Source organism: Crocodylus porosus, unplaced genomic scaffold (assembly GCF_001723895.1).
Source record: "Crocodylus porosus isolate Cpor-Errol unplaced genomic scaffold, CroPor_comp1, whole genome shotgun sequence".
In the NCBI taxonomy this organism is placed as follows: domain Eukaryota; kingdom Metazoa; phylum Chordata; order Crocodylia; family Crocodylidae; genus Crocodylus; species Crocodylus porosus.
Window position 1 is genome coordinate 18,583,894 of NW_017728947.1, and position 12,809 is coordinate 18,596,702.

Below are 12,809 nucleotides of genomic sequence, written 5' to 3' on the forward strand. Positions count from 1 at the left end.
CCTTCAGTGCAGGCCCTCATGCCTACAGACTGCTCTTTGCAAATTTAGGAGAAGGTTGTTACTGCAGTGGGTGGCATTTCTTTTCCACTGGGACTGCTAGGATCTAAGGGCAGCTTTCCCTTTGTACATAAAACAAGGAAAGTGTTTGCTTCCTTCTGATTTTTCCTTGTGTGTGTTTCCAGATTCTGGCTGTGGGTCCTTAGCTGTCCTCTTTAAAGCAGGGGTGATACAAAGCATGCACTATCCTGAACCCTACAGTAACCTGGCACAGTGTCACTGGATTATTCATGCTCCGGAGGACCATGTCATTCTGGTACAATATAAGCCCTTCCTGTTCCTTCTTTCATTTTGCTTAGATCATTTGATGTACTAAGAAACAAATTATAAATTTAAAGACAAATTCAGTTTAAATTACATTTAAGATATTAAGATTTGATGATACAAACTTTTAGTTCTGTTTATATTTTTGATTCTTATGTAGTGCTCCCAGGTGACAGCTGTTTCCTGCCCCAAAAACAAGTAGGGACATTTTACATCTGATGCATTGGTCTGACCCAATGGAACCAGCTGTAATATGTAGATCTGGATCCCAGCATAAAGTCAGTTGTCTTCAAAATTTGGAGGATGTTTGCAGTTGAGGTTTTGATTTATTCTTAACATAAATTAAAATAGTATTTCTCTTATTGGCCAGGGAATAACAATATATTTTTTCTCTTCATGCACTTCTGATTATAAAATCTACTGTACTGATTTCATAGACATTAGGGCTGGAAGGGACCTTTGAAGATCATTGAGTCCAGCCCCCCGCCCAAAGGGAAGGAAGTCAGCTGGGGTCTTAGGATCTCAGCACGATAAGCATCCAATTTGCTCTTGAAGGTGTCCAACATTGGTGCTTGAACCATCTCCGATGGCAGGCTGTTCCAGACCTTGGGGGCTTGGACAGTAAAGAAATTCTTCCTTATGTTCAGCCTGAAACGGTCTTGCAGGAGTTTGTGACCGTTCGACCTCGTCATCCCTTGGGGCGCTCTGGTGAACAAACGTTCCCCCAGATACTGGTAGTCACCCCTGATAAACTTATAGGTGGCCATCAGGTCACCCCTGAGCCTGTGCTTTTCCAGGCTAAAGAGCCCCATGGCTCTCAGCCTGTTGTCGTACGGTCTGTTTTCCTGACCTCTGATCATGCGTGTGGCTCTCCTCTGGACTCTCTCAAGCTTCTCCATATCCTTTTTGAATTGTGGAGCCCAAAACTGGACGCAGTACTCCAGCTGTGGCCTCACCAAGGCCGAGTACAAGGGGAGAATGACGTCCCGGGATTTGCCTGAGAAGCATCTATGATGCAAGCCAGTGTTTTGGTTGCTTTACTAGCCGCAGCATCGCATTGCAGGCTCATGTTCATCTTGTGGTCAGTGATGACCCCCAAGGCTCTTTCTTCCATAGTGCTAGCCAGCATAGCACTGTCAAGCCTATAAAGATGCTGCAGGTTTTTCTTCCCAAGGTGGAGAACCTTGCATTTTTCAGTGTTACCCAAATCAAAGATGACTGAATTTAAGATGGCTTCCCAATTCTTAGATTCTAGACATAGAAAGTTATAAATTTGTTTTAACTTTCCATGTTTAGAATGCAGTTATTGCAGGGTTGTCTTAAACTCACCCCCACTAACACCAGTGTTGCAGGGAAACTAATGACAGAGAAAGCAGTAGCTATGGAGACAGGCAGCCTGCCCCATGCTCCTTGTCACCCCCTCTGCCCTTGCCAATGCGTCTTCCCACCTGCCACCTGTCCCCACCCCACTGCCCTCTCCCTTCTACCACTTGTTCTCCTCTTGTGCCTGTTTCCCTTCCCCTACACCCCAGATCTGGTTCTGTCTGCCAGGGGCATGGCATACCTGGCCAGCCAAGGCAGGAACAGCAGTTTCAGATCCAGCCTCCAGCCCTGCTTGGGGTTGAGAACAGAGGTACACCCCCACTGCTCCACATGCCCCTTCCTGTTCTCCCCTTGTTCCCTTTCCTCCATGCCCTTCCCTTGCATTTCACATGTCCCTTTTCCCATGCCCTTTCCCCTCCACCCTTTCCTCCATTTCCATCACACCACACATTGCTTCACCTGCACTCTTCTTGCTGCCTCTTCCCTGTGCTCCCCACATCGCTGAGAACTTTCCCTTTCATTCCCCCTGCACTGCATGCACCCTTCCTCTTTCTCTTCACTCCCCTCACTCCATGCTACCCTTGAACCGTGCCCTTTCCTTATGCTCCACAAGTCCCTTTTCCAAGGTTCCGAACCCTTGCTCTGCGCATCCCTTTCCCTACAATCCTCTTGCCACCCTTTCCCCTTTGCTCTCCCCTGTACCATGCACCCCTTCCTCATGCTTCCCAGTGCACTACATGCCCCCTCCCTCCATGTTCCCTCTGCTCCAAGCACCCGCTACCTTGCTTTGTTCAGAGCTTCCGCAGCTGTTTGCCTAGCCCATACTCAAACCTAAGACATGGGTTTTTCCCTCATTCTGAATCCTCAAAAAACCCCTCATCTTAGATTCAAATAAATATGGTAGTATTAATTTTATAGGTATACATCATCTATCTTAAAACTTGGCCTTTTAGAAAAATCATCTAGTGTATTAAAGACCTATAAATGGTCTTTCCCATCTCTTACTCTCAGCTCCACAATCTGATTCTTTCTTCCCTTTCTAGCTTACTTATCAGTCTTTTGAAACCGAAGAAAATGAAGACTGCTCCTATGACTCTGTGACAGTATATGAGGATTCAGCAAAAGAGGAGGAAATAGGTTTGTGGTTTTTTATTCCTGTCCTGTCCTTTCCTTTCCTAATACAGGGAATCAATTCAGACCTGACTTGATTCCATATCTCAAGTAAAAAAGTGACAGTATATAAAACCAATTTCATTTTTCTACTGCCAGATGCTATCCTGTACATTATCAGTTCTCAAATGTTTTAGAGTTAAGGCACCCCACATAGACTCAAGAGCTGTGTCCAGACAACTGAGCACATGCCCATTGTAGCACCTCAGAGCACTTTGAGATGCCATGGGGCATGCTAGGAATGAAAAGATGTTTCCCCCACTGCATATTTGCAGCACAGACTCTAAAATTGATACCAGGAAATCCCAATATAAAAAACCCCAAAATCAAAACATGCCGGAAAAACCAATGCAGGACATGCTCCTGCAACATGTCCAAGCAACCAGAGGCTGGGTCCTCCAAGGAGATGCTCTGGCATCTGGCCAGATTGTCTCTATACCTGCCATGTGCCCCTGCTGCTCCACCATGCTGCCTCATCGTGCTGGGGCAAATAGGAATGGGACAAAGCTGCAGTGATGGCTCAGACCCAGGCTCTGTCCCAGGTAAGCAAGGACATGGGGGGGGGGTGGAAGACTGTGGGCGTGGGGGAGACTGCTTGGGAGGGGTGGGTCTCCCACCTGATCCCACATGGTGCACAGCCCCCCTGCAGCAGCAACAGTGGCCATCAGGGTGCTCATGGCACGCAGTTGCAAGAGACCCCTGGCAGCATAGCACCACCTTAGGTCTGGTGGCTGCACATGGTGCTGGCTCAGCCACTGGCATGCACCCTTGGGCAGAACTGGGCCACTCTTGCTGTCACCCCTGGCTCCTAGCACCACACATGCACTATTGGTCCAGGTTAGCTCCTGCCTCCATGGAGCTGGCCTGGCCTGATAGCACATGGGCCACATGGAGGCAGAAGCTGGCCTGGCCTGATGGTGCACAGCTTCTGTGTGCAGTGCCAGGAGCTGTGGGTGACAGCAAGAGCGGCCTGGTTGTGTTTGAGGGTGCATGCCAGCGACTGGGCCAGAACCATGTGCAGATCTTGGGTTTGAGGCAGTGCAACGCTGCCAGGGGTCTCTGCCAACAGCAGGCCATGAGCACCCTTATGGCCACTGCTGCTGTGGGTTGAGGGGTGGGTGGGCATGGGACAGTCCCTCCACACCCACAAACTCCCCCACAATCCACCCACAACCCGCCCCCACAAACCTTACACCCATGTACAAATCCCCCCACACCCCTTTGTGCCCAAACCTCACATCCCCTCACAAATCTCACACCCTGCGTGCCCACATCCTGGTGAGCAAAGTGGGCAGGGACAGCTCTGATTTTTCTATGATAAAAAACCCAAAAGCAAATGCCAAAGTGTATAGATGTTTAAAATTCATTTTATTATGATGATAGAGGCACTGGTAGGCTTCCACATTAATATTTTTTTGTAAATATATCAATAAAACATTGCCCAGCTGATCTCTCTCTATATAGTGGAGTTTCATTTTAATTGTGGAAGAACACAGATTTTGGGTATTTTAATGAGATAATTTGCTTTTTTAAGTCAGAGAATTTGCCATTTTAAAACAGGGAACACCAGAATCTCTTCTGGTGAGGCAAGTGGTGGGGCCCAGGCTGAGGAGCTTATCCAGGGCCAGCATTTGGGACCCAGCTGGAGGGCAGATGAGGTGACTGATGTCCGGGCCCCAAATGGCTAGGAAGACGCACTTCATCAGTTCAAAGTGGGCCACCATAATGAGCACATCTTCTGGACGATATTTGCCTAGGTGGCAGAGTGGCGGCACCAAAAGACATGACAGCAGTGCTGACTGCAGGCCAGCTGTGCAGCCACAGCCTACTGGCAGCTAGAGATGCAGGTTGCTGTGCTGTAGTGCTTGTATACTACCCCCAGGCAGCCATACAATCCCCATTTGGGTCTAGTTCCTTGAGCCAGCTGGACTGCTGAGGCAGCCCTAATCTAGAGTGGCTCCTGCACCCTCTACCCACTGCAGCAGTCTGGAAGTGGGGGTAGCTGCCTGGCTGTGATCTGCTGTCACCTACAACATCATCCTCCCCCTTAGACCTGCAGGCCCATGGCTGCCAGACCCTCATGGACACCTGGGCTGTGGAATGGACACTGCAGCCCAGCCTCCTGCACCCCTCAAGTTGTTTCTGGGACCAGGAGCACTCCCAGGGCAGAGCTGCATGTCATGTCCCAGCACCAGTATGGGCATGGGGCAGGGCTACAGTGTGGTAGTTGCCCGTGCAGCTGTGGCTCCCACCAGCTGGTCCCGTCCCATTTGGTGGTTGGGTATGCAGGGTGTGAGATTTGTGTGGGGGAGGGGGTGTGAGGTTTTTGCCAGGAGCTTGGGGAGGTTTGTGGGTGGGTGTAGGATTAGTGGGGATGAGGTTTGTGGGGGTTGTGTAGGGGGCTGTGAGTGTGCGTTCTGGGAGTTGGGTATGTGGGTGGGGTGTGGGGTTTGTGGGTAGATTGTGGGGTGTTGTGGGTATGGGGGAACTGTGGGGGTGGGAGGACTATGTGGGAGGGGTGGGTCCCCCGCCCCCCTCTCCACGGTGCACAGCCTCACCGCAGCAGCAATAGCCATCGGGTTGCTTGTGGCCAGCTCCTGGAAGAGAGCCATACTGCACTGGCCCAGCCTGCTGGTGTGTGCCCTCAGGTAGGACCAAGCTAGCTCTTGCTGCCTCCTGGGCTCCTAGCAACTCACACAAGAGCAACGTGCCCTTGAGCTGGGCAGGGTCCTGCCTCCATGGAGCTGGCCCGGTGCAGTGGTGCATGGGACACATGAAGGCAGGACCCAAGGGTGCACAGCTCTCATGAGTGGTCCCAGGAGCCTGGGTGACAGCAAGATCTGGCCTGGTCCTGTTTGAGGGTGTGCACCAGCGGGCTGGGCTGGCAGTGCACCATGTGCAGCCGCTGCGGGCCTCTGCCAGGAGCTGTCCACAAGCACCTTGACAGCCTGCTGCTGCTGCAGGGAAGCTGTACGCCATGGGGGGGGGCTACACAGAGATACTCTGGCTAGGTGCTAGAGTGTCTCTCTGGAAGACTGTGTCCAGTTGCTTCAGAGCATGCTTCAGGAATGCACCCTGCACAACGTTTTTCAGCATGCTTTTTTTATACCGGGATTTCCCAGTATCAAATTTAGAATCTGCACTGCAAATATGCAGCACAGGGAACATTTTTTCAATTCCAGTATGCCTCTTGTGGCATCTCAAACTGCTTTGAGACACCGCAGCATGCATGTGCTTGCTTGTCTGCACATGGCTAAGGGGTGCATCTCCAAGAATGCACATGCAGTGCATGTGATGCTAATGGGCAGCATGGTGGGTTTTCTGACAGTGGGAGATCCTGGTATAAAAAAAACAAAAAAAAACACTGCTAAAAAAGCAGTGCAGCACATACAGTAGCAGTGTGTGCCACCAGAAAGGGCACCTGGCCAGCCCAAGAGCACAGATTGCCACTGCTGCCGCCCCAGGAGGCCCCCAGGACTGCAAGCCAGGCTGCTAAAGCCACCCCAAGTGCTGGCTTCAGCCTGTCCTACTGCACCTGGAACAACTTACCCCATACCAACCCCATGTGCAGGGGCGTGCAAAGAGGCAAAAAGCAGTGGCACAAATTTGTACTCCTGCTATTTTTGCTGTGGCAACTGCACAACCCTGCACATGGGGACACACCCAAGGGTCTCAACTAGGCAGCCCTTGGAAAATTACAGTTTAGTTTTCACTCTATTTTTCTGTTAGCAAAAAAAACCAAAACAAAAGTAGAGCAGTTTTTCTGTTGCAAAGAACTCAGAAAAACCACAACTATGGATTTCTGTTTGAAATCTCTGGGTTTGTCTTGTGAAACATGCTTGTAAACTTAACAATGCTAACATCATGTGGCACCCCACAGCACTCTTGAAAGGATCTCAAAGCACTCTGGTTGAGAATCACTGCTCTATACTTGTCTTGATGTTTCTCTGCCATATAAGCATGTATAGGTCATTAAAATCTCAGGCATTTCTACATTGTATATTACATGCATTCCTAAATTCTTATATTTTAAGGAAGGAAATTAGTACTATGAGTGTTTTATAGCACTAGTCTTTGAAACATTAGTTAAACAAAATAGTTATGAGACCTGCTTTTCAGAGGCCTTTTCTTTATTTTAGTTGAGCTTTGATATTACTATCACTGTTTACCTCACTGGAGTTACTTCTAGTTTACATGAGTGTGCGTAGGAGAATTTGGCACAGTTCACCTCTTTGTTGACCCTATTCCCAGTAAATAGGGTCAGGTAGTTAGTACCACCCTTTATTCAAAAGCCAGTGTTGTTGGGTGCAGTCCTAAGAAGTCCTTAAGCCTGTCCTAACCTTAATTTCTTTTGCAGTGACTCCTGTAGGTCACTCTGGAAAGGCAGGATTGTCTTGGTCACTGCTTTGCCCGCTATATATGTCTTTCATGTGTAAAAGTATAGAGCTGGAGCCATGACCCAAGGTCTTTATTACTTTTCCAATAAATGGAAGTGTTGTAGTTTAGGGGTCTGAAAGCAACTGAAGAGTGTTGCTTTGATATGGGGCCAGACAGAGCAGGAAATGTGGAGACTGGGAATATTACCAACATTAACTACTTCTGTGTCTTTGCTGGGGTAGCAGCACTTCCTTGCAGAGGAAAGGAGACATTGAACATCCCTGCTAGCTTCATGGTATCAGTGGTAAACTTTGGTGCGCCAGATTCATTTTTAAGTTGCACCTATGTTAGTTAGTGAAAAGTTAGTTTTAATGTATAGTTTTATTTCTATACATATTTGTATTTTGGAAAAATATATCCTTCCTTCTTTTTTCTTCCCCTTCTTTTCTATTGCCTCCAAAATGTGGAGTTCTCTAATCAATTGTTGATCATTGTTCTATCATCTCCAGCCAAGTCTTGTGGATTTGCTGTTCCACCTCCTGTCCTGAGTTTCTCTAATGTGATGCTGATCATCTTTAAATCAGATGAAACAGAAACTTTTGGGGGATTTCGAGCCACAATCTCCTTCATTCATATGGCAGGTAAAGGAAGCAATGAATACAAGTGGCAGCCTGCTTTTCCTCAGGGACAGCACAGAAGGTTTAGCAGGGAATCTTAATAGTTCATTTGATTTTTGCTTTGAGTAGATCCTAATTGAACCAGTTTGTGGCCATTAGAAAAGTTCATTATGAATCCACTGGGCCTTGGAATGAAAGGTCTACTCTATAGAGTGGACGTAGAAAGGCAGTGCTTACAAAACCCATAGGCTTACATTTTAGATAAAGGTGTGAATTACATACTTATAAATTCAAGCTGGATACTCAATCCCAACCTAAAAACTTGCTGTAGCAAATCAAGGTCCTAAATATGGACAGTAACACACGTTTTGATTGATATTTTAAAATATGCATTCCATCTATGCCCCGGTAGCCTGTATCAAGAAGCAGACTGATGGTGAAAAACCATTCTAGATTATGTGGGCTGCTAGTTATCATTTTATGCAGAGATGGCCAAGACTCAGAATTTCATTCTATAAGGAATTTGGAAAAAACAGAAATGTCAACAGTCTCATAAACATTTCTAGAGAAAAAGAATTGGAGAGGGTTCAGGTAAAACATTTTGTTTTGAAAGATTCAAAAACATACAATTTATAAATGAAAAATCTGTATTGAAAGGATAAAATAGAATATTTTCAAAAGACATTTTTCAAAAGTCTTCATTTGGATTTTGTTTTCAGTTCCAAATGAACAGGTAAGTTGACATGTTCCTATAGGATGTTTTGTTTTTTTTCAGTCAGCTTTTTCATGGCTTATTCGCCATGACTAGTTTTTTTTATTGTATCCCACCTTTAAAAGGAGAAAAATCTTTCCTGCAATAAACACCTTCCAGATAAGTCCAGGCAGAAGTAGCACTACAAAGGTCTTGAGTTAAACCTGCACAAGAATAATGCATTAGACACGACAGGTGAAATTCTGACTCAGTTTAAGTCAACAGCAAAACTAAATCGACTTTAACAGACCCAGAATTTGACCCAGTGAGTTTAGCTACTCAGTGGGGTCGGCTCCCGACCTCTCTGGCCCTGCACTGGCCCCCTGGAACAGCCAGGGGGAGCTCTAGCCTCCCCCTGGGTGCTAGCCCAGGGCCTGGCAGGGAGCATGGGGCTAGGAGACAGCTGTCACCTGGCAGGGGCTAGGACATTGCTCCCTGTCCCTAAGAGCTGCCTGCTGCCGAGGCAGGCTTGTGGTGAAGCCTAAGCAGGGACAACGTCCCCCTGCCCCGGCAGCAGGGAGCTCCCGGCCCCCACTCTGTGATCAGAGGCAGAGGGCTTGGAAAGACTGTGCCTTGACTGCCTGATTGGGGCATGGGACTGGGAAAAATTTGAAGGGACAGTCTCCCACCACTTCCAGGCTCCACGTGCAGACTTCTCTGTGCAGCCTAGAACTGGCTGGGAACTGTCAGAGGCAGATTCCAGCCAGCAGGGGCAGACCCCTGGCCAGGGCAGATCCCAGCCAGCTCCAGGCTGGGTGGGGAACTCCTCCTATGCAGGGAGCTCCCACCCCCTTCTGTGCAATCATGATCATTGCAGAGGTGGGGCTGTGAAATTATTCCCAGCCCTCACTCAATCACAGAGCAGGGGCTGGGAACTTTTTGCTGCCTAGGCTCCAGTGACAGAGCCCACCCTGGCAGTAGGCAGCTCCCAGGGGCAGGTACCAATCTCCCTCCCCCTGCTGCCTAGCTGGCCGGAAGCAAATTTGCTCCTGGTCAGCCATCTACACATGCTGTACTGCACAGTAATTACTCAGCAGTTAATTTTCTATTTGTGTTTGCTGGTAGCAAATTAACTGCCAAGTAGAGCAAATTACTGTACAGTAAGGATCAGCACATGTAGATGATGTCACTTGCTAGGCAGTAATTAGCTCTACTGTACAGTAAAGCATCTTGTATAGATGTGCCCGTTATTATTCATGGTAGTAACCATTTGGAGGCTAAACATTTTCCGAGCACTCAGAAAAAATGCTCCCTATTTGAGTCGTCTTAGAATAGCAGCTCCACCAAAGAGTCAACTATGGAATGTAATAAAGCAGAGGTACCAAAAAAAATTTATCATCATTAGATCTTTTTCTTTTGCAAAAGGTTGCAAACTACACAAAATTACCAGTTTGCTTTTGTGATAAAACTTGGAGTAACACAGTGATAACCAGTATGTTATTTTCACTTGTTATAGATTTAAATGTATCAGATTCAAACAATGAAACAACATTTCTTGAAGATGTCCATGTGGCCATAAATGAAACGGAAATTCCAGGTAAGGAAGTCAAGGATAAATTTTCTTCACTGGAAATACAGAATACAATTTGGATAGTATTTAGAATTCACAGGATACTCATTGGTTAGTTTTGGTTGTTCCTTGAGTTGTTTTGAAATGCTTTGTCTGAGAAGCACTAAGAGTATCAGAAATGTAAATTAGTAGCTTCATGCTGTTTGTCTTTAGGATAATATAGGTTTGCTGTCATGTGCTTCTCGTCTTGTACATTCTTTCATGCTAGGGGAAAGCAAAAGTAAAATGCTGCTCTGCTGAGAATATGCAGTGGTATAAAATGTTATATACCTTCACATCAAAGTAAATCATTGCACAAGGTGAAGGACAATGGAGAATCATGGCCATAGTTTTAAAAATTCCTTTAATTGCCTCAAAGATTTATAAAGAATGAGGTGAGTTCACAAAATATTACTGGCCTGAGCCTAAATTCTTCAAGATAACATATAAAGCACTATGTTTCTATATAATGCTGTTATAGGCAGACATACTCTCCCCTGCAAAATTCTGTACCTAAAAAGAGAATCCTCTCCTGGTGATATTGACCCTAGACATTTTGATCCATTGCAATGGAAGAGGTTTAGGGTTAAGCAAATTTTCATGAGGTATGATACTGCTACTATAAAAGCAGGTTAAGCCCATTGTAAACAATGCCCCAAGCCCCTTCCTGAAAACAGTCCTCCCTTGATTCTGTGAACCTTTTCTGTTCCAGATTATATCTGTGGAGTGCCCTCAAACCAACCCAGATTTCTCTTCAGTAGGATAGTTGGAGGTGAGGAAGCTGTACCCTACTCATGGCCTTGGCAGGTCAGCATCCAGATTTCAGCAGAACATGTGTGTGGAGGAGCAGTTTTTGCCAAAGACTGGGTTGTCACAGCTGCTCACTGCTTTAGTCATAAGTAGGTACACATGGGTAGATCTTCCTAGTTTTCAGTGAGTAGTTCTTTATCACAAGATGCCCTTATGACGTGATGTTTGTGTCTGGAGTTTTGTTCTGTTAGGTCAGTTTAAAAGCATCAGCAGCTAATATTTTCTCATTCAATCAGATTGCTACATAAAAAGAAACTAAGATCTTGGACAGACATTATGCTTGAAGCACTTCAAATAGCCAGAAACTCACCTACACACCCTATAAGGTGCTCTAAAAATGGCTGAAGCAGTCAAAAATTATTCTGGATGAAACACCAACTTCTTTGAGGTGCTTCATTTTAAAGCACTCTCAGTTGTGTGCATGCTTAAGCATAACATGACAGGAGGTAGCTTGGTCCTCCACCACTTCACAGTGCTCCTCTTTACCCTTGTCCCCCACAGGGTGACTGCGGGAAGAGTTGGATAGACAGGGTGGACAGCCAGTGATCTCTGTCCTGTGAATTTGGTCATCCTCAGCAGTGTCTGAAGCCTGAAAGACATGAAAGAAATCTTTCCCTATGTGCCCCCATGGCTCTGGTCTTCTGGGTCTCGTGGGAAGGTGCAGGGCCTCAAGTTTCCTGGTTCTGGTACAGGGGCACTTAAGAATTTGCTGAGCAGAGTTGAGCCCCAGGACTCTGGAACCAGGAGGCACAGGAGAGCGATTACTGGCTATCTGCAACACCCTTTACCCATCTGTGGGGATGAGATGAGTGGAGTTGCAGGACCAAGCAACCCTCGGCTGGAAAGCATGCTACTGAATGTTACTGGGATTATATTGAAGTGCTCCAACTGGGGGAAGGAGGGCATGACAGAGGGGCTGCACCTCTGTGCATGGCCTGAAGTGCTCTGAATTTGAAGCTCTCCAAAGTGTAATGGTTCTGGCAGGGGGACTTCATTTAAAAAAATCCACTTCAAATGTCTATCTGTTAATGGCCTAATGAAATGTCTAATTCCAAAATATTTTTTTTGTTTTTGCCAGCTTTGGGATGGAGGAGGGGTGCTTTTGGAATTGTCCTGTGCACAGGGACAGCATTTGGGAATGTCCTGCAGTGGCACCTACAAATCCAGAAGGTCCCCTATGATCTCCATGGGTCTCAGGCCTGAGCTAAAAGGCTTGCTGTTATTAAGGTGATCATTAACATTCTGGGCCAGAAGAAACTTCTTTTTTTTTAAGGAGTTGATTGTGGACCTCAGCAGGAGTATTCTTTTAAAAATATACCCAGCTGCAGAAAGTAATTGTTGAGCAGTTTCTGGGTGATGTTAAGAGAATGTATATGACTGTCTTCATTCTCTTGTATAATCAAATATATCTTTGTGTAAAAGCACATGTAAATTAAGGCGCCTTTTCTTACTAACAGGCTATGTTTTCATGGAGTAAGGGGGGGTGTGTGTGTGTGTGTGTGTGTGTGTGTGTGTGTGTGTGTGTTAGGGGTAGGGGGGTGTCTATTTCTGCAAACAGCATCTTCTCCCACTGCTCCTACATACATTCTGAAATAATTTTGAAATTGTCTTAAAGGTTGGGGTAAAATTTTCAGAAATGTTTAGTCCTGCCTTCAAAGTGAGTTAAGCATGTAGGATTCTAAACCCACTACATTTTCAATGGAACATGAACATTAGTGCCCAGGCCACTTTAGGAATTTCAGTCTTGTTTTTCTAAGTAACTTGGGTGGCTTTGGAAATTTTCCCAAAGGTGTACTATGTTTCTGTTTTAAAAAAAAAAAAAAAAAAAAAAAAAATCTCGGCTCCCAAATCTTCAAGCAGAGTAGAAAAGCTTTGTCATGATTTTGACCAA

The 12,809-nt window shown here is 46.2% G+C and overlaps 1 protein-coding gene across 3 annotated transcripts in view; it reads left to right on the top strand.

Annotated features, from left to right (window-relative positions):
- The window catches only part of OVCH2 (ovochymase 2), a 40,163-nt gene that overhangs the window by 22,924 nt on the left and 4,430 nt on the right, over positions 1-12,809 (top strand). For 2 of the 3 annotated variants that reach the window (XM_019552280.1, XM_019552281.1), the window contains 5 exons: positions 183-313; positions 2,688-2,781; positions 7,701-7,832; positions 10,016-10,096; positions 10,821-11,007. In XM_019552280.1, coding sequence (XP_019407825.1) covers positions 183-313; positions 2,688-2,781; positions 7,701-7,832; positions 10,016-10,096; positions 10,821-11,007 — 625 coding nt within the window. The remainder of the gene's footprint in view (positions 1-182; positions 314-2,687; positions 2,782-7,700; positions 7,833-10,015; positions 10,097-10,820; positions 11,008-12,809) is intronic. The other variant, XM_019552282.1, reaches the window with a different exon arrangement.